The 26710-nt window shown below is 40.0% G+C and overlaps 1 protein-coding gene and 1 pseudogene across 4 annotated transcripts in view; both read left to right on the forward strand.

Annotated features, from left to right (window-relative positions):
• The window catches only part of SPEN (spen family transcriptional repressor), a 113831-nt gene that overhangs the window by 61267 nt on the left and 25854 nt on the right, over positions 1-26710 (forward strand). For 3 of the 4 annotated variants that reach the window (XM_053577184.1, XM_053577186.1, XM_053577187.1), the window contains 3 exons: positions 16006-16166; positions 18952-19152; positions 23360-23511. In XM_053577184.1, coding sequence (XP_053433159.1) covers positions 16006-16166; positions 18952-19152; positions 23360-23511 — 514 coding nt within the window. The remainder of the gene's footprint in view (positions 1-16005; positions 16167-18951; positions 19153-23359; positions 23512-26710) is intronic. The other variant, XM_053577185.1, reaches the window with a different exon arrangement.
• Positions 18728-18814, forward strand: LOC128575740 (uncharacterized; annotated as a pseudogene).

Raw genomic sequence — 26710 nt, forward strand, 5'->3', positions numbered from 1 at the left:
AAAGCAGTATTTTTCAACCTTTTTTTATCTGAAGGCACACTTGAACCTATAAACTTCCATGGCACATTTACATTATGTTGGTCAAAAAAAGGAATATACTTACTGTGTTTGGAACCTTTTTATTTTTTTCTTTGAACCTTTTTTGAAAATAATTTAGTTAATGATCTTTAAAAGTTCTCACAGCATACCTAAGTTACTCTCACAGCACACCAGTTGAAAATCACAGCTCTAAAGTGTTACCTTCCATAAGTGGAATTTCTTTTCTTTCTTTCTTTTTTTTTTTAGAGACAGAGTCTCACTTTGTCACCCTCGGTAGAGTACTGTGGCCTCATAGCTCACAGCAACCTCCAGCTCTTGGGTTTAGGCAATTCTCTTGCCTCAGCCTCCCAAGTAGCTGGGACTACAGGTGCCCACCACAACGCCCGGCTATTTTTTTGTTGCAGTTTGGCTGTGGCAGGGTTTGAACCCGCCATCCTCGGTATATGGGTCTGGTGCCCTACTCACTGAGCCACAGGTGCCGCCCATAAGTGGAATTTCTTTATTAAGCACCCCACATATATCCTGGACTGTACTTCAGCATTGTTTGAGCATTGTGATGGTTTGACCACTTCTCTTACTTAAAGGATGGTACCCTTGTTTATTGGGGAGATTTTGCTTTTAGAATTAGGCTGTGCAATACTGTAGCCACTAGCCACACACGGCTTATTGAGCACTTTTGAAATGTGGCTGTTCTGTGCACCAATACTGATTAAAACTAGAACATGGATGAATTGGAAAAACGTTCTAAGTGAAAGAAGCCAATCACAAAAGACCATGTAGTGTATGATTCTATTTCTATGAAGTGCCCAGAATAGGTAATTCTATTATAGAGACAGAAAGATTATTAGTTGACTTGGGTTAGGGTTCGGAAAAATAGGGAGAGACTGCTAATAGGTATGAAGTTTCTGGGGTCATAAAAATGTACTAAAAGTTCATTATGGTGATGGTTGCATAACTCTGTGAATGTATTAAAAAGCATTAATTGCCCACCCTTTTTTTTTTCTTTGAGACATAGTCTCAAGCCATCACCCTGGGTAGGGTGTCGTGGCATCACAGCTCACAGCAACTTCAAACTCTTGGGCTTAAGCAGTTCTCTTGCCTCAGCCTCCCAAGTAGCTGGGACTACAGGCGCCTGCCACATTCCAGGCTATTTTTTGGTTGTAGTTGTCATTGTTGTTTCGCAGGCCCAGGCACACAGGTTGCTGTGAGCTATGATGCCACGGCACTCTACCAAGGGTGACATTGTGGGACTCTGTCTTTAAAAAAAAAAAAAGGCGGTGCCTGGGGCTCTAGGAGTAGGGTGCCTGCCCCATATATCCGGGGTGGCGGATTGAAGCCTGGCCCCGAGCAAAACTGCTCCCCGCCAAAAAAGGATTTAAAAAATTTCAACTCTGGGTGGTATCTGTGGCACAGGAGTAGGGCATTGGCCCCATATACTGGAGGTCGTACGTTCAAGCCTGGCCCCAGACAAAACTGCCAAAAAAAAAAAAAAAAAGTTATGGGTGGTGCCTGTGGTTCAAAGGGATAGGGCATTGGTCCCATATGCCGGAGGTGGTGGGTTCAAACCCAGCCCTGGCCAAAAAAAACTACCAAAAAAAATTCCAACTGTAGGGCAGCATCTGTGGTTCAGTGGGTAGGGTGCTGGCCCCATATTCTGAGGTGGCAGGTTCAAATCCTGCCACAGCCAAACTGCAACCAAAAAATAGCTGGGCGTGTGGTGGGCACCTGTACCCCCAGCTACTCGGGAGGCTGAGGCAAGAGAATCACCTAAACCCAGGAGTTGGAGGTTGCTGTGAGCTGTGTGATATCACGGCACTCTTCCCCAGGGCGATAAAGTGAGACTGTCTCTACAAAAAAAAAAAAAAATTTCAACTCTCCAAAGAGCAGTAAGCTTAAAGATATTAACTAGGACACTTGCAGTGCTTCACACCTGTATTCCCAGCACCTTGGGAGATCAAGGCAGAAGGATGACTTGAAGCCAGGCTCTACAAGAAAATAAAAAGAAAATTAGGCCGAGTAAGGTGGCTCACACCTATAATCCTAGCACTGTGGGAGGCTGAGGTGGGTAGATTGTGTGACCTCATAGGTTCGAGACCAGCCTGAGCCAGAACTTGACCTCATCTCTAAAAATATCTGGGCATTATGGCAGGTACCTGTAGTTCCAGCTATTTGGGAAGTTGAGACAAGAGGATCACTTGAGCCAGCCCAGGAGTTTGAAGTTGCTGTGAGCTGACACCATGGCACTCTACTGAGGGGGACAAAGTGAGACTCTGTCTCAAGAAAAACAAAAGTACAAATAAAAAAAAAGGAAAATTAGCCAGATATGCAGCACAGCGCTAAGGCGAACACCTATAATCCCCGTGGCTTCATGGAGGCTGAGGCAGCAGGATGCCCACAACCTGAGTCTGAGGTCTGAGGTTGCAGTGAGCTGTGATGCCATTGCACTCTGCTCCAGGGCATAGGGTGAGACTGTCTGGAAAAAGAAAATTAGCCCGATGTGGTAGTACATGCCTGTAGTCATAGCTACTCAGGAGGCTGAAGTGGAAAGATTGCTGGAATGCCAGGAGTTTGAGGCTGCAATGAGCTGTGATCATGCCACTCTATACTCTTGCCCAGGACTGAGTAAAACCCTGTCTCTTAAACAAATAAAAAGTAAACTACAGCTCAGTTGCGTTCCAAAAATTACTTATCCTTTTGTGAGCAAGCTAACCACATGCAGCGTACTTACACTCAGTTTTAAGCAGCATTTTCTGCTAAAATAAGGGACTCTTTATAAAGCAGGCTTTGATGATTTTTCTGTTTCCCCCCTCTCATTTATATAAACTATTGGACTTGAGAATAGTAAGAGAAGTAAAACCAATTGATTTTACCAACACTCTAGTGATCACAAACATTAAATTTAGTTAAGTCTTAATCTTATACATATGAATTGTAGCCAGTGACTAAAGTTTAACCATGTTTGATATTTATAAATATTCAGATGTGAAGTCAAGAATGAAACTAAGGGAGAATTTTATTTATTTTTTTGAGACAGAGTCTCACTATGTTGCCCTCAGTAGAGTGCCATGGAGTCACAGCTCATTGCAACCTCAAACTCGCGGGCTTAAGCGATTCTCTTGCCTCAGCCTCCCAAGCAGCTGGGACCACAGGCGCCCGCCACAGTGCCCGGCTATTTTTGTTGTTGTTGTTGTTGCAGTTGTCATTGTTGTTTAGCTGGCCTGGGCCGGGCTTGAACCCACCGGGCTCGGTGCATGTGGTCAGTGCCCTGGACACTGAGCTACAGGTGTCGAGCCTGAGGGAGAATTTTAAAAAGTCAATATATGAATGTCTAGATTTTCTACTACAGATTTTTAGTAAATTTTTACTAATTGTTTATATCAGCAATAAGAGCTGATTGCTGTGAGAAGAAACATTATTGTTGATAGTTTTTTTCTGCCTCTAATAAGAAAGCTTTGCTCTTTTGTCAGTTTCACTCTACTAATTGAGTGAATCATTTTTATTCTTTTATCCGTTTTTTTTTTTTTTTTTTTTTTTTTTCAGTTTTGGGCTGGGGCCGGGTTTGAACCTACCACCTCCGGTATATGGAGCCTGCGCCCTACTCCTTGAGTCACAGGCGTTGCCCTCTTTTATCGGTTCTATCAGATCTTTTCCCCTTAGAAGAAGTTTTTATAGTTTCAGGTCATAGAAGAAATTGGATAGATGAAATGAAGGTGAAGTTAAAATATTGGTTAAATAGGGCGGCGCCTGTGGCTCAAAGGGGTGGGGCGCTGGCCTCATATGCCAGAGGTGGCGGGTTCAAACCCAGCCCTGGCCAAAACTGCAAAAAAAAAAAAAAAAAAAAAATTGGTTAAATAATAAAAAGAGCACTTTATTATTATTATTATTTTTTTAGAGACAGAATCTCATTTTGTCACCCTTGGTAGAGTGCCATGGCGTCACAGCTCACAGCAACCTCCAACTCTTGGGCTCAAGTGATTCTCTTGCCTCTCCCTCCACCTCTCAAGTAGCTGGGACTATAGGCGCCTGCCACAATGCCCGGCTATTTTTTTGTTGCAGTTTGGCTGGGGCTAGGTTTGAACCTGCTACCCTTGGTGTATGGGGCTGGCACCCTACTCACTGAGCCACAGGTGCTGCCCAAGAGCACTTTCTTTTCTTTTCTTTTTTTTTTTTTTTGAAACAGTCTCACTATGTCGCCCTCAGTAGTGTGCTGTGGCATCACAGCTCACAGCAACCTCAAACTCTTGGGCTTAAGTGATTCTCTTGACTCAGCCCCCCAAATAGCTGGGACTACAGGTGCCTGCCACAAGGCCCAGCTATTTGTTGTTGTTGGAGTTGTCATTGTTGTTTAGCTGGCTGGGGCTGGGCTCAAACTCGCCAACCTCAGTGCACATGGTTGGCGCCATAACCACTGTTCTATGGGCTCCAAGCCACTTTTGCTTTTTCATATATCAACAGTTTTTCTCAATAATATGTACCCTTAATTTAAAGGTATTCAGACAACTTCTCATTAACTTTGGCTGTAAAGTGCTTCCTTGATAATTTATACAGTTGAGTCCTGCAATACTTTCCCCCTTTCTTTTGTAATGGTTGCCAAGTCACCAGTTGGAGCTGACTGATTGCTCTGATGTCATCTCTAAGCAGTTTTACTTGGGAAAGACAGGTTATGGGATCCCTTGACTGAGCAGAACCTTATGGACAAAAAGCAGCAGGTACTTGTTACTTTGACTAGTTTGGAATCTTCCATCTTTTTGTAAGGAACAAGGAAAAAGACCATTAACTTTGTATTTTACTTTCTAGTTTGTTGTTTGTGTGTATATATGTAAAATAAAATTTAAGTACATTCACAGTGTTGTGCAATCACCACCACCAGCCATCTCCAGAACCTTTTCATCATCCCACACTTCAGTACCATTAAACGGTAACTCGCAATTCTCCCTTTCCCTCAGTCCCTGGCATCTACCATTCTGCTTTGTACGACTATGAATTTGACTACTTTTTAGGTATCTCATGTAAGTGGAATCATCTAATATGTGCTTATTTGTGTCTGGCTTATTTTATTTAGCGTAATATCTTCAGGGTTCATTTATGTTGTACCATTTGTCAGAATTTCCTTCTTGCTAAAGGCTGAATAATATTCCATTAAAATTTTGTTCATTCACCTACGGATGGATGCTTGGGTTGCTTTCACCTTTTGGCTGTTGAGCATGTTGTCAGTATACAAACATCTATTAGAGTTCATGTCTTCAGTTCTTTCAGGCTTATAACCACAAAGGCAGTGTTGTGCTGAGTCATGTGGTAATTTTGTGTTTTAATTTTTTTGGCTGCACCATTTACCTTCCCACCAGCAATACACAATGGTTCTAGTTTATTCATATCCTTGTCAATACTTAATTATTTTGTTTGTTTCTAATGATAACCATCCTAATGGATGTGAAGTTGTATCTCATGTGGTATGTCTTCAGAAAAATGTCTGTTCAATTCCTTTGCACGTTTTTGAATCAGGGTTTTTTGAGTTGTATCGTCATTTTTAGAGGCAGTTTAAAATATCTTAAAATTTCAAAGTAAAATATCCGTTAATTTCTTTATGCAAAGTAGAAATTTTGTTGATTTCTTCTGAACACTGTACCTTAGTGAAGAATAATCTGATTGTGATACTAAACCACTACTTTAAATCCCTAGGTTGAAGGTAAGAAAGCCGTTGGATGCTAAAACCTATTTAGTATGAATAGAATAGTTGTCATTGATGTAAATCTTACTGGAGTATGGGTTATATTTTTAAAAATTGTTAGAACAGTTTTATCTATGAAGTATTTTGGCCTTGGAATTAACATGGAAGCACACATTGTAAATAGTTATCTGCCTTATTATCATGTTTTCCAAAACCAGGTGACACCAGAGTGTTTTGGATCCCAGCTTTTCCTTGAGTAGTGTGATTTTTAAAAGTTTACATTTTTCTTTTTTTCCCCCTGTAAGTTTGGGAGTTATTCAAAGATTTTTACGAAATGATAGCTTAGTAATAAAGGAAGAGTAGTCACTTTAATGATCCTGTGTTTGGATCATTAAAGAAAGGAAAGCAGTGAATTAAATAATGTAGGTCAGGGTTTCTCAACCTTGTCACATTTAACGACCAGAGAATTTTTGGTTGTGGCGGGGGACTGTCCTGTGCTCTGCATGATGTTTGGCTGTATCCCAGGCCTCCAGCAACTAGATGCTAGTAATCATATCCCACTTCCCACCATTGTGACAGCAAAAATGTCTTCTGAGAGCCACGATTCCCTCTCACCTCCACTGAGAGCCACTGATTATAGATATTCACAACTACAGGATTTCTGAATGAACTGTGGTAGCCACCCTGTGTTTTAAATGTTTTGGGTTTTGTTTTTTTTCTTTTGTGGAGACAGGGTCTTGGCTCTGTTGCCTGGGCTGGAGTATAGTGGCTCCAGACATGAGGAGAGCTCACTGCAGCCTTCAGCCTCTGGTGATCCACCCTCCTCAGCCTCCCAAATAGTTGGGATCATAGGCACGCCCCACTGCACCTAGCTAAAAACAGTTTTGGGGTGTGTGTGTATGTGTGTGTGTATATATATATATATTTTAGTGCTGCTGCTTTCATCCCAGATGTTTCTAAAAATCATTTTCTACAAAATTCTAGACAATAAGATCCATAAAGTATTTTTATTAGTATCAGTGATTTTTCAGTCAGGTTATTAATGTGTATCATTTGAAGTCCTAGAATCTCAGAATAGCTGTTATTTTTCTTGACTAATTAATGAGCTGTCAAAAAGGAAAAACTTTACAGTTTGTAGCCACGTAAAGTTTTATCAGAAAATTTCATTTCGATCTTGGATATTGAGTTTAAGCACCTCCATTTTACTCAGCTTTGTGTGCTTTCCTAGGCATTAAGCCCAGACTTTTGTGCAATTCAGATACATACTTTCTTTGAGACATAGCTGTTGCATGTCTAGCACCATACCTAACCTCTGTATTTTTTATTTTATTTTTTTATACAGAGGTTCAAGCTGTCGCCCCGGTAGAGTGCTATGACATCACAGCTCACAGCAACCTCCAGCTCCTGGGCTTTTTTTTTTTTTTTTTTTCCCCAACTCCTGGGCTTAAGTGATTCTCTTGCCTCAGCCTCCCAAGTACCTGGGACAATGTAGTTGTCATTATTGTTTGGTAGGCCCGGGCTGGATTTGAACCCGCCAGCTCTGGTGTATGTGGTTGGCACCTTAGCTGCTTGAGCTACAGGCGCCGAGCCTAGGCTCTGTATTTAAAAAGATGAATCCACTGTGGCTTGGTACCCGTAGCTCAGTGGGTAGGGTGTTGGCCACATCCACTGGGGCTGGTGGGTTCGAACCCAACCCGGGCCTGCTAAACAACAATGACAACTACAACAAAAAAATAGCCAGGCGTTGTGGCAGGTGCCTGTAGTCCTAGCTGCTTGGGAGGCTGAGGCAAGAGAATCACTTAAGCCCAAGAGTTGGAGGTTGCTGTGACACCATGGCATTCTAGCGAGGGTGACATACTGAGACTCCAAAAAAAAAAAAAGAAAAATTTTAAACACAACTGGTAAATGAGTTGTTGTATTATATAGTGAAAGGATTTCAGCTAGACATTGTGAGGCAGGAGGATCGTTTGAGTCCAGGAGTTCAGGGATGTAGTGTGCCATGATAATGCTTATGAATAGCCACTACCCTCCGGTGTGGACAACATAGTAAGGTCCTGGCTCTTTAAAAAAAGTTAAAAAGTAAGAAACCAATGAATTATATACGATGGGGTGTGCTTAGGATGTCAGAATAGCTACACAGCAGGAGATTAATGCTGGAACTAATCCTTAAAGGCAGGCAAGGAGGGGAAGAAAGGTGTTGTCAATGGGAATAAGTATGAACAAGAACTTCTTAGTTTGATTATGTGTTAGATTGAATGCTAAGCACTTTATAATCTTTAACCCAGTCTTTACAACCACCTCTCACAAGTAGTTGGTATTATCACCATTTACACACAAGAAAATTAGGATTAGAGACAATGTAATTTAACCAAGCCTCATATCTGTTAAGAACAGAAGGTACAGACAGACTTTTTTATATCCTAGTCCATGTGTTAAAAAAAAAAAAAAGAGGGCGGCACCTGTGGCTCAAGGAGTAGGGCGCCGGTCCCATATGCCGGAGGTGGCGGGTTCAAACCCAGCCCCGGCCAAAAACCAAAAAAAAAAAAAAAAAAAAAAAAAGAACAAAAGTGCCCATGACTAAAAACTGGTGTAATACTTTGATGTGGATAGATCATTAGTGGGTTTGGTTGGAAGGGCATGAGAAGGAGTGGCTAGAAAATTATTTTAGGGCCAAGTTGTAAAAGATCCTATTTACCCTCCTGAGAAATAAGGACTTTATTCTGTAAGTAATTGGGAGCTATCAGAGATGAAGCATTGGAGGTAGGAAGAAGGTCATAGAACCCTAGTAGGGACCTTTTAAAGATCATGAGGTCTGATAACCTACTAGGGAGATTAAAGTTTAGAGGGGCAAAATGAGATGCCTTATGCGGCCACCTACTTGAGTATTTCCTTCCTGCTTTTCTGATTAGAAAACAAAACAGTGGTTTGAGCCAGGCATGGTGGCACAGGCCTATAGTCACAGCTACCAGGACCCTGAAGTGGGAGGATCACTTGAGCCCAGGAGTTGAAGAAGCTTAATTCAGGCTACATCAGAAGTGGTAGAGTTGAAAATGGTAGTAGTGTCACATCAGACTGTCTACTAAAGGAATAGTTTCTTGCTTGTTCTTTTTTTTTTTTTTTTTTTTTGTAGAGACAGAGTTTCACTTTATGGCCCTCGGTAGAGTGCTGTGGCGTCACACAGCTCACAGCAACCTCCAACTCCTGGGCCTAGGTGATTCTCCTGCCTCAGCCACCCGAGTAGCTGGGACTACAGGCGCCCGCCACAATGCCCGGCTATTTTTTGTTGTTGTTGTTGCAGTTTGGCTGGGGCTGGGTTTGAACCCGCCACCCTCAGTATGTGGGGCCGGCGCCCTGCTCACTGAGCCACAGGCGCCGCCCTTTTTTAATTTTTTTTTTAAGGCAGTCTCAAGTTGTCACCCTGGATAAGAGGGTTGTGGCATCACAGCTCACAGCAACCTCCAACTCTTGGTCTTAAGCAATTCTCTTGCCTCAGCCTCCCAAGTAGCTGAGACTACAGGCGCCTGCCACAACGCCCGGCTATTTTAGTTGTTGTTGTTGCAGTTGTCTTTGTTTAGCTGGCTCGGGCTGGGTTCGAACCCACCAGCCTTGGTGCATGTGGCTGGTGCCCTAGCTGCTGAGCTTTTTGCTTATTCTTAAAACTTGCTAGATTCAGGACCCTTTTACATTTTAATATTAATTAATTTTTTTGAGATAGGGCATTATTCTGTTGTCCAGGCTAGAGGGTGGTGGCATGACCATAGCTTACTATAGCCTCGAACTCCTGGGCTCAGGTTATCTTCCTGCCTCAGCTCCTAAAGTAGCTATCACTACAGGCATGTGCAACCACGCTTGGCTAATTTTTAAAATTTTATGTTTCTCAGTCTGGTTTCGAACTCCTGGGCCCAAGTGATCCTCCTGCGTTGGCCTTTCCAAAGTCCTGGGATTATAGGCACGAGCTACCATGCTTAGTGCTTTTACATTTTTAAATTATCAGTCTTTCATTTATTGTGGATAGTATCTATTGATACTTGCCATATTTAAATTAAAGCATTTTTATTAATTCATTTAACATAAATGTTATAAAACAAAAATATCAGTGAGAAGAATGGCATTCATTTTTGTAATTTTTGCAAATCTCTTTAATGTCTGATTTAATAAGGTTGATTGTCATAACTAATTCTGCATTCATACTGTGACTAAGGGTTTTGGGGTGGAATATATGAAGAAATCTGGCCTTACACAGACAATGTAGTTGAAATAAGGAGGATCTCATAGATACCCTAAGAGGATCTTGGGTCCTCATAGTTCTTCAAACCACACTTAGAGGATTGCTGTACTAAAAAGATATAATTTGGATTTGTTAAAAAACAGGTCTAGAGGGATTATTACTTGTGTGGTAATGCATTTCATCAGGAAATTAGGTGATTCCTCCTGCCCCCCATCTGAGGGAAGCACCAAGGACCAGTGGGCATATTTTGAATCACCCAAGCCTGTTGGAGTATTCTTCTTTTTGACTCAAACATAGGTATTGATTATGTTAAGGGAGGTTGTTGGAAAATTGTCACTTGAGATTACATATGTTTTTAACAAATGGGCCCTGTTATTTATTTGTTTGTTTATTTTGAGACAGAGTCTCACTTGGTCACCCTCAGTAGAGTATCAAGGCATCTTAGCTCACAGCAACCTCAAACTCTTGAGCTCAAGTGGTCCTCTTGCCTCAGTCTCCCAAGTAGCTGGGACTACAGGCGCCCACCACAATGCCCAGCTATTTTTTAGAGAGAAGGTCTCGCTCTGGCTTAGGCTGGTCTCGAACCTGTCAGCTCAGACAATCCTTCCTCCTCAGCCTCCCAAGTGCTGGGATTACAGGGATGACCCAGGCCTTCTATTTTAATTGTGATGTTTCCTAATTGCTTTAATTGCTCTGTTAAAAAAATCCATTTATGTTAGAGTTTTCTTTTTTCAACTTAATTTGGTTAAATGCTTTTTAATCTCTCAGCTTTATGAAAACCAACATAAATACGTATTGCCATAATTAAATATTTACAAATAATACAGGGATATAGAATATGGAAGTCCGTCATTGGATGTCACTCTTATGTGTGAGTGATTTTGTAAATAGTGTACCCAGTGCCTTGACATTTTTGGTAGTAAGAGTCAAAAGCTCATGCTGTTGTGTGTGTAATATCCCTGTAGAAATAGGACTGGTTGACTCTCTTGCATCATGGTTTAGTTTATGAGAATCCTAGCATCCTATATTCTATTTGCGTCTCAAAAGTTGTTATGTAACTAGTTGCTTTTATATTTCTTCATTATGGAAATTTTGGTCAGATCGTTTTTAAAATCTCAATTATTAAAATTATTAGCAAATGTAAATGTAATTCATCCTCAATTTTCTTTGGAAATGTAGTTAGGAAAAGTGTAATGAGGTTTCTTTTAAATTGTTTTTTCCAAATTCTTTACTGTTTAGAAAAATGGTGCCGGCCACATACACCAAGGCTGAGGGGTTTGAACCCAGCCTGGGCCTGCTAAACAACAATGACAACTGCAACAACAAAATAGCAGGGTATTGTGGCAGGTGCCTGTAGTCCCAGCTACTTGGGAGGCTGAGGCAAGAGAATTGCTTAAGCTCAAGAGTTTGGGGTTGCTGTGAGCTGTGACGCCATGACACTCTACTTAGGGTGACGTTGTGAGACTGTCTCCAAAAAAAAAAAAAAAAAGGGCTCGGCACCCATAGCACAATGGTTACTGCATCAGCCACATAACACCAAAGGTGGAGGGTTCCAGGCCAGCTAACTAACAATGGCAACTGTAACAAAAAATAGCAGGGCTGGGCGTGGTCCCAGCTCCTTGAGAGGCTGAGGCAAGAGGATCGCTTGAGCCCAAGAGTTTGAGGTTGCTCTGAGCTGTGACGCCATGGTACTCTAACGAGGGTGACATGGTAAGACTCGTGTCTGAAAGAGTTATTGGTTATTGAATATGTAACATTGATCTACTCAGGTAAATTCCACTTTCTTTAAACTATTATTTGGTATGCTTTTTTTTTTTTTTTTTTTTTTTGCAGTTTTTTGGCCGGGGCCGGGTTTGAACCTGCCACACCCAGTATATGGGGCCGGTACCCTACTCCTTGAGCCACAGGCGCCACCCCTGGTATGCCATTTGTTTATTTGTTTGGAACAGTCTCACTCCTGTGCCCTAGGTAGAGTGCTGTGGTGTCCTAGCTCACAACAACCCCAACTCTTGGGCTTAAACGATCCCCTTGCCTCACCCTCCCCAGTAGCTGGGACTATAGGCATCTGCCACCACACTCCACTAGTTTTTTTATTTTTAGTAGAGTTAGGGGATCTCACTTTTTCTCAGGCTGATCTTGAACTCCTGAGCTCAGGCACTCCACCCACCTTGGTCTCCCAGAGTGGTAGGGTTATAGGTGTGAGCCACTGTGCCCGGCCTGTTTTGTACTTTATTTTAAAGTCATTATTACCATTGATCAATCATCTTTGTCTCCAGTTTTGTAATACAAACTTATGTTGAACTTGTTGTATTGCCTCAGCGATTATTTCAATAACCAGAAATTCTGCTCTTGCCCATGTTTGTTTATTTCTTTACCCACTGTTGCTAGGGAATTTTAGTGTATATAATATTGGTAGTATTGTAATTTAAATATTTACTGCTTACTTCATGATTCATAAAGCTTTCATTGGGATATACTAAGTTGGTAAGTTATATAACATATTCTATACATCTAGTGGCCTTATGAGTAATCTTGTGTTACTTGGAATATATAAAAAGCATTTTTTCCCTTCTGTGTTAAAAAAATAAGATTAATTTTGTTAACCCTTAATTCAGTGATAATATAGTATTGTATTCAGGATGGTATTTACTGGTACTAGTAATACTGCTTTTGCTTGGTGATCTAAAGAAAAGTTATTCTTATAGATGGGAAAACCGAAGTCCAGTCATGAGAGGCCTGGCAGTGATAACTTGTGGTTCTATCTTGAGGCTTTTATCTCTAGTACTTTGTATTTTTTGTACTGTAGCTACCTAATTTTGGCTTTTATTGACACAAGTTTATTTCCCTACCTTTTATTTTATATTTTATTTTTTATTTTTTACGACATGTCTCACTCTGTTGCCCAGGCTAGAGTTCTGTGGCCTCACCCTAACTCATAGCAACCTCAAACTCTTAGGTTCAAGCAGTCCTCTTGCCTCAGCCTCCTGAGTAGTGCCTGCCACAGGCCCAGCTAATTTTTCTATTGTTAGTATAGGCAGAGGTCTGCCTTGGCTCAGTCTAGTCTTGAACTCCTGAGCTGAAAGGATCCTCCAGCCTTGGCCTCACAGAGTGCTAGGATTACAGGTGGGAGCCATTGCTCTGCCCTTTCCCAACCTTTTAAACTATAGAAGGCGCTGATAACCTAATTAATTTTTCTCATTTTTTCCTCTTAGATTGCGTGTGCACTAAATAAAAATGCTGTATAAATACTCAGTTTTCTAGAAGTATCTTTGGGTTTTGATAAGAAAACACTTTATTTCTTTAACAAAAGGCAGTAGCAAATTTTTCTCAGTCAAGGCTTATACTCATTTGTCTGGATGCATTAGTTGATTGTGTTGGATATGAGGTCTGTAGTTTTAATATAAATGACAAAAGCTACCATATAGGTCTTTTCCTCTGGCTCATGTACTTAAGATGGATTAACCACTCAGAGTTATTTGCCTGAAATGTAAGGGCTTCCATAACGGAAGAGAGGTATGAAACAAAATTCAGAAAGACATCATCATCTATAGATAGGTCTTTGATAATCTATTTGAGAATGCCATGAAAGAAGTTAAAACCACAGCAGTCTGAGACATCTAATACAGAAAAAAGAATTTTTTGTTTTCATATAATTCTTAGGCCTAAAAAATTACTTAAGACTTGGTGCCCATCGCTCAGTGAGTAGGGCCCCGGCCACATACACTGAGGCTGGTGGGTTTGAGCCTGGCCCGGACCTGCTAAACAACAATGACGGCTATAACCAAAAACAGCTGGGTTTTGTGGTGGACGCCTGTAGTCCCAGCTACTCAGGAGGCTAGGGCAAGAGAATCGCTTAAGTCCAAGAGTTGGAGGTTGCTATGAGCTGTGATACCATGGCACTCTACCAAGGGCGACATACTGGACACTCTGTCTCCAAAAAAAATTACTTAAATACATTCGTCTCTTAATCTGACTGTGTAGGTAATGTCTGTCTTTCAATTTACTGTCTCTTCCTTTGGGGATTTTATTAAACTGAAGCGAGTAATAAATTCAGTTTCATTAATTCTCCCCATGCTGTCCACAGGGAAGAAAGCCTAAACTAAACAAGACTCCAGTAACTTAAATATTTCTTTGTTAGTCCTTAATAAATTTAAAAATTACGGGTGTCGTTTGTGGCTCAAAGGAGTGGGGCTCCGGCCCCATATGCCAAAGGCGCTGGGTTCAAACCTGGCCCCAGCCAAAACTACCAAAAAAAAAAAAAAATTACAGCCTCAGCAAAGCAAGACCCTGTCTGTACTAAAAATAGAAAAACTAGCCAGCGTTGTGGTGGGCGCCTATAGTCCCAGCTACTTGGGAGGCTGAGGCAAGAGGATTACTTGAACCCAGGAGTTTGAGGTTACTGTGAGCTGTGACACCATAGCACTCTACCAAGGGTGCTCTGTCTCCAAAAAAAAGGCTGGGTGTGGTGGCTCACGCCTGTAATCTTAACACTCTGGAGGCTGAGGGGTGAGGATTGCTTGAGCTCAGGAGTTTGAAATCAGCCTGACCAAGAGTGAGACGCCATCTCTACAAAGAGCTGGACATTGTGCCAGGCACCTTTAGTCCCAGCTACTGGGAAGGATGAGGCAAAAGGATCACTTGAGCCCAAGAGTTTGAGGTTGCTGTGAGCTATGATACTATGGCACTCTCTACCCAGGGTGACAAAGTAAAACTGTCTCAAAAAAAAAAAAAATTAAAATTACCTTGAAGATTATTTTGAATATTGAACATTAATTTTCCTAAAAATCATGTTACCCATGAGGTAGTAGTAGTATTGCTAACTACAACTAACAATAACAGAGCGGAACTTTCTTTCTCTTTTCTTTCTTTCTTTCTTTCTTTCTTTCTTTCTTTCTTTCTTTCTTTCTTTCTTTCTTTCTTTCCTTTCTTTCCTTTCTTTCCTTTCTTTCCTTTCTTTCCTTTCTTTCCTTTCTTTCCTTTCTTTCCTTTCTTTCCTTTCTTTCCTTTCTTTCCTTTCTTTCCTTTCTTTCCTTTCTTTCCTTTCTTTCCTTTCTTTCCTTTCTTTCTTTCTTTCTTTTTCTTTCTTTCTCTCTTCTTTTTCTTTCTTTTCTTTTCTTTTCTTTCTTTCGACAGTTTCACTTGTCAACCTCAGTAGAGTACTGTGGCATAACTCACAGCAACCTCTAATTCTTGGGCTGAAGCTATTCTCTTGCCTCAGTCCACTGAGTTGCTGGGACTGTAGGTACCCCCCACAAAACCCAGCTATTTTTAGAGCCAAGGTCTCACTCTGGCTCAGGCTGGTCTTGAACCTGTGAGCTCAGGCAGTCCACCGCCTTGGCCTCCCAGAGTGCTAGGATTATAGGCATGAGCCACCATGTCCGGCCTAGAACTTTTTTATTTACTAAGTACCTGTCATATTCTAGACTCTCTAAATCTATGGGTTATTTTATTTGATTCTCAACCCTGTGAGATATAAGTACTTTTATTATTATTTCAATTTGATACATTTGGTAATGAGGAAAATTTGGTATGAAGAAATCTTAGAAATACTATTTTTATTCAGTTCTATTATGTTGGCTGGCATCTTGTGTTAACATGAAGTAACTTTGGGAATAAAATTATGATAGGAAACAAATTTTACTGAGGCTTAGCAAGAGGTTAAATGATTTGTCCAAGAACAACATATGCTTTACATCTGAGCCAAGATTTGAATCTAGATCTCTGAATCCAAAAACCATATAGCCACTATTCTATTATTATTATACTAAGTGAATTGTATTCACTAGTCTTATTTCATTCGGAAAAAGTTGTTCAGATTATGCATAGAATGCATCACTGACCTCTTAGATTGCATGTCATGGTAAAAGAATTTTAGTTACTTTTGCTTCCACATGTTTACCGTCTTCTGCCTTCTCTGGAGTATGAGATAGGTGTGGAGAAAGTAAGGCCTCCAGAAATCCTAGTTCTAAAGTTTAGCCTGTTAGTTATTGGTACTTCTTAATTTTAAGAATATACTACCCATTATCCCTTTCTCTTTTTACTAATGTTTGTTGTTGTTGCCCTTCCGCAGCAGTGATTCCAGTAGTAGTTCAAGTGATGACTCTCCAGCGCGATCAGTTCAATCGGCAGCAGTTCCAGCACCCACTTCACAATTGCTTTCATCTTTGGAAAAAGATGAGCCCCGTAAAAGTTTTGGGATCAAGGTTCAGAATCTTCCAGTACGCTCTACAGGTAAAATTTTATATTGACTATACTTATTCATCGCTATAGCTCAGAAATGAGATAGGACAGCTTGGATAACTTTTTTTTTTGGCCGGGGTTGGGTTTGAACCCGCCACCTCCGGCATATGGGGCCAGCACCCTACCCCTTTGAGCCACAGGTGCTGCCCGAATTTTATACTTATATAAATAAGTTTTCCTTTTGTGGCTCGATAACATTTAATTCCAGGTAAGAAAAAGCAGGTGATCATTATAATTTTATGTAGTTTTAGTTTGTTGTCCTTATACAGGGTGTCCATAAAGGTTATGGGCAATTTAAAATTACACATTATTTAAAATTGCACACAAACTTTATGGCCACTCTGTATAAAAATTGCATGGTAGGTGATATTTCATTTATACATACTGTATATACACACATCTACATCTACATTGTGTGTATACATGTATGCATATAAAGATTGTATAGTTGTAGCTAGAATATAAAGAAAGCATTTATTTATTTATTTATCTATTTATTTTTGAAACAGAGTCTTACTTTGTCACCCTCAGTAGAGTGCTATGGCGTCATAGCTCACAGCAACCTCAAACTCTTGTGCTCAAGCGGTCCTCTTGCCTAAGCCTCCCAGGTAGTTGGGACTATAGGCGCCTGCCACAACGCCCAGCTATTTTTTTTTTTTTTCAAGGGATGGGGTCTCACTCTTGCTCAGGCTGGTTTCGAAATCCTGAGCTCAGGCGATCCAGCCTTGCCCTCCCAAAGTGCTAGGATTACAGGCGTGAGCCACTGCACTTGGCCATGATTTATTTTTGAATAAATATGTTTCTAGATTAAGTTCTTACTGTTGGAGGAAATTTGATAGGATGAAATGCTAATACTATGCTGGGCATGGTAGATCACACCTATAATCCTAACACTCTGGAAGGCTGTGCTGGGACGATGGTTTGAGCTCAGAAGTTCGAGACCTGCCTAAGACTGAGAGCCCGTATCTACTACCAGTAGAAAAATTAGGTGGGAATTGTGGCAGGCACCTGTAGTTGCAGCTACTTGGGAGGCTGAGGCAAGAGGATCACCTAGATCCAGGAGTTTGAGGTTGCTGTGAGCTAGGATGATGCCATAGTACTCTAGTCTGGGCAACAAAGTGAGACTCTGTCTTTAAAAAAAAAAAAAGTAATACTGATACTATTTTTATAATGTTGGCCTAAAGTCCTGATTTACATGAAGGAATTTCCAGCATAAACTTATGTATTATTTCACAATAGTATTATGAAAATACTAATTATTTCACAGTTAGTATTATTTCACAATACTAGCATTTTAAATGAGGAAAGTCATGAATAATGGAAAAGTCTAGTTAAAAGCTATTTGGTCATCTCTGCTCATGATACTTTTAATTGACAGTGAACCCTATATGCTGTTATTCCTACACTGGGGGCATATCGAGCATGTACACGAGTTGGAACTCCCAGTGTGTGGTCAAGCCAGCAAAGACCAAATTAAATATTTCTTGGCCAAGTGTGTTATATTGATCACTTAAATTACTTACTAAACTTGCCTATGAAACTTACATATCAGGTTTGTGAATAGAGATATTAAGGCACAAATATTGAGATTACCTATTAACTTAGAAATGAAGATGGGGGTTAAAATGGCTAGCCTTTTTGTACACCTTTTATTTTTTATAATGTGGCACATTAACGCAAGACTCCCAGATAGTATGATTCATTTGTAAGAGATATTAAAATTGTTTAGCATGTTACATGACACTTCCTACATAATTTTATCAATGAGATAATGCTTGAAAAGCTAGAAATATGGCTTTCCTTCTTAAGTCTTTATTAACACATGTATTTATTTATAAATATGTAAAATTTTTTATTAAGTTTTAAACATATCCCAAAGTAGAAGGAATAGCAAAATGCCCTAGATTCAGAAAACATCAATATTTTGCCATTCCTGCTTTCTCTGTCTCCTGTCTTCCTCTTTTCCTATTCTTGAGATGGTCTTTTTTTTTTTTTTTTTTAGTTTTAAAATGAATCCACGATTTTATGTCATTTCATACCTACTCTTGTGTATGTCATTTCATACCATACTCTTGTGTATAAAATATAAGGGCATTTTTCTGGCTAACTACAGTATCGCTTATTCTTAACTAACACATAACCCACATTATCATCTAATACTTAGTTTGTTTTCAGAATTGTGCTGTAATCTTCAGGATGTCTTTTTAGAGGTTTTTTCCCCCTAATTTGAAAAGTAAAGTTTTTTTTTGTTTGTTTTTTTTTTTTTTTTTTTTTTTTGGCCGGGGCTGGGTTTAAACCCACCACCTCTGGCATATGGGACTGGCGCCCTACTCCTTGAGCCACAGGCGCCGCCCGAAAAGTAAAGTTTTAATGATAACAAAACTTACATCAAAAATCAGGCTAGATACTTTTGGTTCTTAACCACAGTCAAGAACCACAGTGGTGGGTGGCGCCTGTGGCTCAAGGAGTAGGGCACTGGTCCCATATGCCGGAGGTGGCGGGTTCAAACCCAGCCCCGGCCAAAAAAACCAAAAAAAAAAAAAAAAAAAAAGAACCACAGTGGTTCATAACTGTGATGATTGGGTTTTCATGCCTCCCTCTAACTTTTGTTATGACACTGGTACATTTCCCATCCAATGTGGGAAGACAAAATCTGGCTAAAAGATTTAGTAGCTTGCTTTGGTTAGAGTACAGTGGCACAATCATAGCTCACTACTGACTGAAGTGTAATTAAATTAGAGAAAAATAAACAACTCGCTTTTGTTTGGGGATCTAGATACAAGCCTTAAAGATGGCCTTTTTCATGAATTTAAGAAATTTGGAAAGGTGACTTCCGTGCAGATACATGGAGCTTCAGAAGAAAGGTATGGTCTGGTATTTTTCCGGCAGCAAGAGGACCAAGAAAAAGCATTGACTGCATCAAAAGGAAAACTTTTCTTTGGCATGCAAATTGAAGTAACAGCGTGGATAGGGCCAGGTAAGAGGAGGGTGCTGAGTATTAGTTACATATTATATACAATATTTGTATTGCATTTTGAGAGGGCTGCATATTATCCTGAATATAACCCATTCTAGCTTTATTTATTGGCATACTTTCAGTGTCTTCTATTTTAAAGGGTAGTTATATTAACTATTCAGTGTAATAAAAAACATTATTTTGAGGTAGGGTAAAGATTTTTCTGTTTCTAGGTTGGGAAAATACTGATTAAGGAGTCTGAAAGGCAGAGCTTGAGGCCTTTGTTGAGTTCAGCCTTCCCAAAAGTATTGAATTGATTGAAATTAGTGGATAGTTCCTAGGAGAATGACAACAGAATTACCCTGAATTAGAAAGCAGATGACTCAGGGACTGACTAGATCTTTTTTATTTTTATTATGCCCAATACAAATCGGATGTTATTCTAGCTTGTATGACCTTGAAAGATAGTGACAGAAATAGGGCTAAGGTTTATGGGTGCAACACATTGAGAATTTCAAGGGAATATTTTATTAGCTTGAACCTACCTGTAAGACCAGGGTCTGGCATGGCTTGGCTCAGTGTTTGTTCTGTTTCAAAACCACCTGCAGTACTTACTTAAAAATGCAGGCTCTCCTTGTTTATAAAGTGGCGGATTAAAAAAAAAAAAGAAATACAGGCTCATTGACATTACTCCAGGGTACTGATTCTGAATTTATATACTCAAGTTTGGCAACCCTTACCTTATGAAGCCTGAGACAATTGAGCTTTTTCCAAAACCAACCCTTCCTCCCTCCTCCCCTCCCTCGCTTCCTCCCTCTCTCCCTTCCTTCTGTCCTAAGACTTTAAGTGGCATTTATAGCATAAACATGGCCTATTTATAGGACAATCATGAATATTTTTCTAATACTCATTTTATTTGATATGAGGGAAAAATATAATTTTCCTGATAAGGATATGTAAATGTTATTTTTGTATTAAAATAGGCATGGAGTTGTTAGAATGAGTACTGAAACAGGAATTCAGAGGCATATTATTTTTTCAAAGGAATTATAGGTTATACATTCATATTCCTTTCTCTATGATAAAGTTTGACATGTTCTATCCTAAATTATATTGAACTATGAGAATGCTTATTCTTAAAATTTAACACATTTGGAACAGGTCAGAACTGTTTGAGGAATTATATTTGGAATATAATATAATCTATGTTAGTTTTTTTATAATTAAGTAATGAAGATCTTATTCAGGGGTGGTATTCAGTAGCTGACTCTGATCACCAAATGATAGGGCTAGTTTGAGATTTTCACCATAAAAATCTTTTTACCTAACTGTTTAGCATCCAGGAAATTGTTGAGCTTTAACCACTTGCCAGTGAAGATTTTGAAAAGGTTGGTTGGTTCAAGCATAGGAAAGCCAAAGGTGCTTTTCCTAATGGGACAACATACAAGTACCTGTTTAGTGGGATATTTGAAAGCAGTTGAATATGTTATTTTGAAATGATTGCATAAATCAAGGACTGTTTTTCTTTCTTTTTTTTTTGAGACAAAGTCTTGCTATGTTGCCCTCCGTAGAGTACTGTGGTGTGGCAGCTCACAGCAACCTCAAACTCTTAAGCGATTCTCTTGCTTCAGCCTCCCAACTAGCTGGGACTACAGGTGCCCACCACAATACCCGGCTATTTTCTTTTTTTGGTTGTAGTTGCCATTGTTGTTCGACAGGCCATGGATGGGTTTGAACCCACTAGCTTTGGTGTATGTGTGTGGCGCTTTAGCCACCAAGTTACAGGTGCCAAGCCTTTTTTTTTTTTCTTTTTTTTTTTTTTAAGACAGGGTTTCTCTGTTGCCTGGTCCTAGAGGATCTTTTAAAAGATCCAAACTCAAGAAACCTAGCTTTGCTGAAAGACCCTTGGTAGCTTCTAAATTGTGCTTTTCTTAATCCTATAGATAGCATTAAAATCCCCTAAACATGAAATTACATGATAAAAGGGATTTTTCCAAGTACGTGTAGCCAGTAAAACTTTGGTCATGAAGATTAAGTAGACTACATATGGAAAACTCCTTTTTTTCTTTTGCTAACTGAATTTCCAATTTTGAAAATTTACCAGGCTGTTCCATGAGAATGAAGCCATGATAGATTTTCATGGTTGCAAATCATGGCTTCCCCTTCTGATTCTGCCCTTTGGAGTACAAGCTTCAAGATGTATCTAAATTATTTTTTCTTTTCTATTTCATTTTTTTGGAAATATTAAATGTCTACTCAGTGTTAGATGGTTTCAAGAAAACTCAGTTGAACTGAGAGTGAACTATAACTCTTTTGAGATATGGCGAAAATATGGAGACAGCTCATAGGAGCTCTGGGCAGTTTCTGGGTCCACCTAACTCTGTGAAAGTGCATATTCTTTTTTTTTTTGAGAGCCTTAAGCTGGCACCCTGGGTAGAGTGCCGTGGCATCACCGTTAACAGCAACCTCAAACTCCTGGGCTCAAGTGATTCTCTTGCCTCTCCCTCCACCTCCCAAGTAGCTGGGACTATAGGTGCCTGCCACAACGCCTGGCTATTTTTTGGTTGCAGCTGTCATTGTTGTCTGGCGGGCCTGGGCTGGGTTCAAACCTGCCAGCTCAGGTGTATGTGGCTGGTGTCTTAGCCGCTTGAGCCAAAGGCACTGAGCCTGAAAGTGCATATTCTTTGATGAAACTGGTTAAGATTAAACCAAGCTACCATTAGAGCCATCAATCTGGAAGTAGGAGTGAGACACATTCTGTCTAATTCATTCAGTAATTCTGAAGTTGAGTTTTGTTTTTTTTTTTTGAGACAGAGTCTCAAGCTGTTGCCCTGGGTAGAGTGCTGTGGCATCACAGCTCACAGCAACCTCAAACTCTCGGGCTTAAGCGATTCTCTTGCCTCAGCCTCCCAAGTAGCTGGACTATAGGAGTGCCCGCCACAACATCCAGCTGTTCTTTTTGTTGTTGTTGCAGTTGTCATTGTTGTGTTAGCTGGCCCAGGCCAGGTTCAAACCAGTCAGCCCTGGTATGTGTGGCTGGCGCCACCCTGAAATTGAGTCTTTTAATACCAGTGTTGTCATTGGCAACATCAGTGGCTAGCATGAAACACTTTGTTTCGGTAAAGTTGATTAAATATAATTTTTTTTGGATGGCTTTGTTTTCAGAAGAAAATATACAGTATTATACTGTAATTGTTATCAACAAAACCTTGTCCTTGCCCTAGACCAAGTTAATAAATTTGAATTAGAAATTAAGCCAGGGCTTTTGATCATAAAAAATAGAAATCTTTTTTTTGACACAGTTTCACCATGTTGCCCTTGGTAGAGTGCTGTGGTGTTACAGCACACAGCAACCTCAAACTCTTGTGCTTAAGTGATCCTTTTGCCTCAGCCTCCCTAGTAGCTGGGACTACAGGCACCATCCACAACCACTGGTTCTAGTTTTTCTATTTTTAGTAGAGACAGGCTGATCTAGAACTCCTGAGCTCAAGCAATCCACCTCGGCCTCCTTGAGTGCTAGGATTACAGGTGTGAGCCACTGCTCCTGGCTTCCAGATGAGTTTTTATATGTATTTGAGAATGCAGTTTTATATCCCAAATTGAGCACCTCCTACATACTTTTGCAACATAAGATTAGATTAATAAATACTTTTTCTGGGGCTTATAATTTATTTGTTATTTATTTGATTACTTTTAAAACAAATCAACTTAGGGGCGGCACCTGTGACTCAGTGAGTAGGGCGCCATCCTCATATACTGAGGGTGCCGGGTTCAAACTTGGCCCGGCCAAACTGCAACAAAAAAGTAGCCAGGTGTTGTGGGGGGCGCCTGTAGTCCCAGCTACTCGGGAGGCTGAGGCAAGAGAATCACCTAAGCCCAAGAACTGGAGGTGGCTGTGAGCTATAACGCCATGGCACTCTACCGAAGGCGACAAAGTGAGACTGTCTCAAAAAAATAACCCAAAAACCAAATCAACTTAGAATATTTAAATTCAGTTCATTTTTATTTTAAATTCTTAATTTTTTTGGACATGTTTCTTTAGCCTTTGTATTCTTCTTTTGCTTTGGGGTTAACAAGGGGCAGCTATTTCTGAAAGTGTTATAATTTAGTTTGGTGAATATTCAAGCTCATTATTTCAGAAATTTTTAAATGTAGATTTTCGCATGAGTATATAAATATACATTAAAACCGGTCTTTTCTTTCTACTTTCTTCCCATCCTGCTTACAGAAACAGAAAGTGAAAATGAGTTTCGTCCCTTGGATGAAAGGATAGATGAATTTCATCCCAAAGCAACAAGAACTCTCTTTATTGGCAACCTTGAGAAAACTACTACTTATCATGACCTTCGCAACATCTTCCAGCGCTTTGGAGAAATTGTGGTAGGTTGCTTTTATAGTAAAACAATTTTAGATCTTTGTCATAAAACCTAAAGCATAGTACAGATTATATTTGAAAAGATGACACCAGGCACAGTGGCTCACACCTGTAGTCCTAGCACTCTGGGAGGCTGAGGCAGGTGGATTGTCTGAGCTCACAGGTTTGAGAACAGCCTGAGCAAGAGCAAGACCCTATCTCTAAAAAATAGCTGAGTAGGGCAGCGCTTGTGGCTCAGTGAGCAGGGCGCCGGCCCCATATGCCAAGGGTGTCGGGTTCAAGCCCAGCCCCGGCTGAACTGCAACCAAAAAATAGCTGGGCGTTGTGGTGGGCGCCTGTAGTCCCAGCTACTCTGGAGGCTGAGGCAGGAGAATCGCGGAAGCCCAGGAGTTGGAGGTTGCTGTGAGCTGTGTGATGCCACGGCACTCTACCCAAAGTGAAACTCTGTCTCTACAAAAAAAAATAAATAAATAAATAAAAAATAGCTGAGTATTGGGCTCAGCACCTGTACATAGTGGTTATGGCGCCAGTCACTTACACCAAGGATGGCGGGTTCGAACCTGGCCCCTGCCAACTAAACAACTGCAACAAAAAAATAGCCAGGCGTTGTGGCGATCGCCTGTAGTCCTAGCTACTTGGGAGGCTGAGGCAAGAGAATGGCTTAAGCCTAAGAGTTGGAGGTTGCTGTGAGCTTTGGCGCCATGGCACTCTACCCAGGGTGACATAGTGAGAGTCTGTCTCAAAAAAATAAAATAAAATAGCAGCTGGGCATTGTAGCGGGTGCCTGTAGTCCCAGCTACTTGGGAGGTTGAGGCAAGAGGATCACTTGAGCCCAAGGTTGCTGTGAGCTATGATTCCATGGCACTCTACCCAGGGTGACAAAATAAGACTGTCTCCAAAAAAAAAAAAACATATAATGATGTAAGGAATGTTTTCTGATTTGCTCTGTGTGTTTTATACTCCTGCTAAAAGAAAATCCAGAAAAGCCCATTAGATATTATTTGTGAAAAATAATGTTTGTTTGGGCAGCACCTGTGGCTCAAAGGAGTAGGGCACAAGCCCCATATGCCGGAGGTGGCGGGTTCAAACCCAGCTCCGGCCAAAAACTGCAAAAAAAAAACAAAAAAACTTTGTTTTGTTCATACATATGTATATATTTTTACCATTTTTATCTTTCTTTGTCCATCGAGTTCTGTTTTAGTTCTATACCTAGTCCTTGAGTTGAAAGGAAAATCTGGAAGAGAAAAATACGTTTGTGATAAAAGAAGCAGCAGCCTGAGTGTAATGTCTCATTCCTATAATCCTAATACTCTGAGAAGCCAAGGTGGGAGGATTCCTTGAGCTTAGGAGTTTGAGACCAGCCTGGACAAGATGAGAGATCTCATCTCTATTAGAAAAATTAGCCAGGCATTGTGACAGGCACCTGTTGTCTCAGCTACTCAGGAGGCTGAGGCAGGAGGATTGCTTGAGACCAGGAGTTTGAGATTGCTGAGGCTATGGCACTGTAGCCTGGAGCTACAGAGCAGACTCTATTTCAAGAAAAAAAAAAAAAAAAAAAGGCAGCAACAAATACATATCAGAAATACCTAGAGGATTACTGGAATTTGATAAAAGGCGAAAGATTTATATGATCTGAAGAGAAGCCAGAGTGTGATTACTAGAATTTGGATGGCTTGTGTTGGAAGTTCAATTTTATTTGTAAGTTTTAATTCTAATTACTTTTTTTTTATAAAGAGACAAGGGTCCTACTTTGTTAATAGCCCAACCTGGAGCACAGTGGTGCGATCAAAGCTCACTGCTCACAGTCTCAAACTCCTAGGCTCAAATAATCCTTTCACCTCAGCCTCTTAAGTAGGTAGTACAAAAGTCTTGTGCCACCATACTTGACTAAATTTAAGAATAAAAAATTTTTTTTTGTAGAAATGGAGTCTTATTTTGTTGCTCAGGCTGGTGTTGAACTCCTGGTCTCAAGTGATCCTTCCATTTCAGCACCCAGTGTTGAGATGATAGGCGTGAGCCACTGCACTTAGTCTGAATCACTTTTTATGTTATACAAGTCATTGTTAGATTTAGGGATACAAAGATTTTTCTGTTATGACTCATAATTTGAGTCAATTTATAGTGAAAATATTTTGATTATAGCTCTATTCTCTGGGATTATTTTGTTCTGTGTTTGAAAAAAATAGGGAAATTACTTATGTCTTTCTGAGACTATTACTAATGAACACTGAAGAAAATGCTCTAGTATATTTGGACTTAGGGGGTAAAAATCTTTGAGTAGGATCAGTTATTAATCTTTCAGGGGTGTGTGTATGTGTGTCCATTCTTGTTTATACATCATTGCTCTAAGCAAAAGATTCTTGTTTTTTTTAGTGATATCTAGTCTTATCCTATTTATGTTTGTGGATTTGTGCTTGTGGCTCATCTAAAACTCACTGATGTAGGGATTGGGTGCAAGAGAGAAATGGTTGGTAGAAAAGGAAGAGAAAACAGACAATGTATATACATATATATTTAAAGAAATATACCAGTAAAACATCATCTTCCTTTTTCAGTTATTTTGATTTTTCAAGTTCTTCTGATATCATGAGTAGTATATACCCTAATTCCATTCAGATCTATGCCCACCTGCATGGGCGATGTGGAGTTTACTAACCTATCTGGGCTCTAGCTTCTTTTGTCTTTAAACAATCATGTATTATTTAATTTGTTTTTTGGCATTCATGAGTCTATAAACTAGTAAACCTTTCAGACATACTTTTATTTCAATGTGGCTGCTACTTTAAATTTTGGAACAGTGTAAAAAGATGTAATTTGGGTACATGGATGCATTTCATCGTGAAGATTGGTAAAAGTAGAATATTATTGTGTTTATATGTTGTGTTAATAATTATATTATCAAGAGTTATGGTTCTCAAATATAATATACCTATAAGTATTCTGTTTGAAAATCATAATCTCATCATTGCAGCAATTGCTGATGGGTATCACTATTTTAAGTGACACACTCACTTTAGAAAACTGGCCTGCTGCTGATAACAGATTAAGCCACAGCCTGAGTGAGTCTACCCACCACTATTCTTTGGAGCTCATTCCCTTAAATGGAGTTATCCTAGGGTTTTATACTCTACATAATGGTGAAAATCAACTCCTATTTAGCATTACTTTGAATAATTTTGAGTATAGATTATTACCTTTTTTAGT

This window comes from Nycticebus coucang, chromosome 22 (genome assembly GCF_027406575.1).
Source record: "Nycticebus coucang isolate mNycCou1 chromosome 22, mNycCou1.pri, whole genome shotgun sequence".
NCBI lineage: Eukaryota > Metazoa > Chordata > Mammalia > Primates > Lorisidae > Nycticebus > Nycticebus coucang.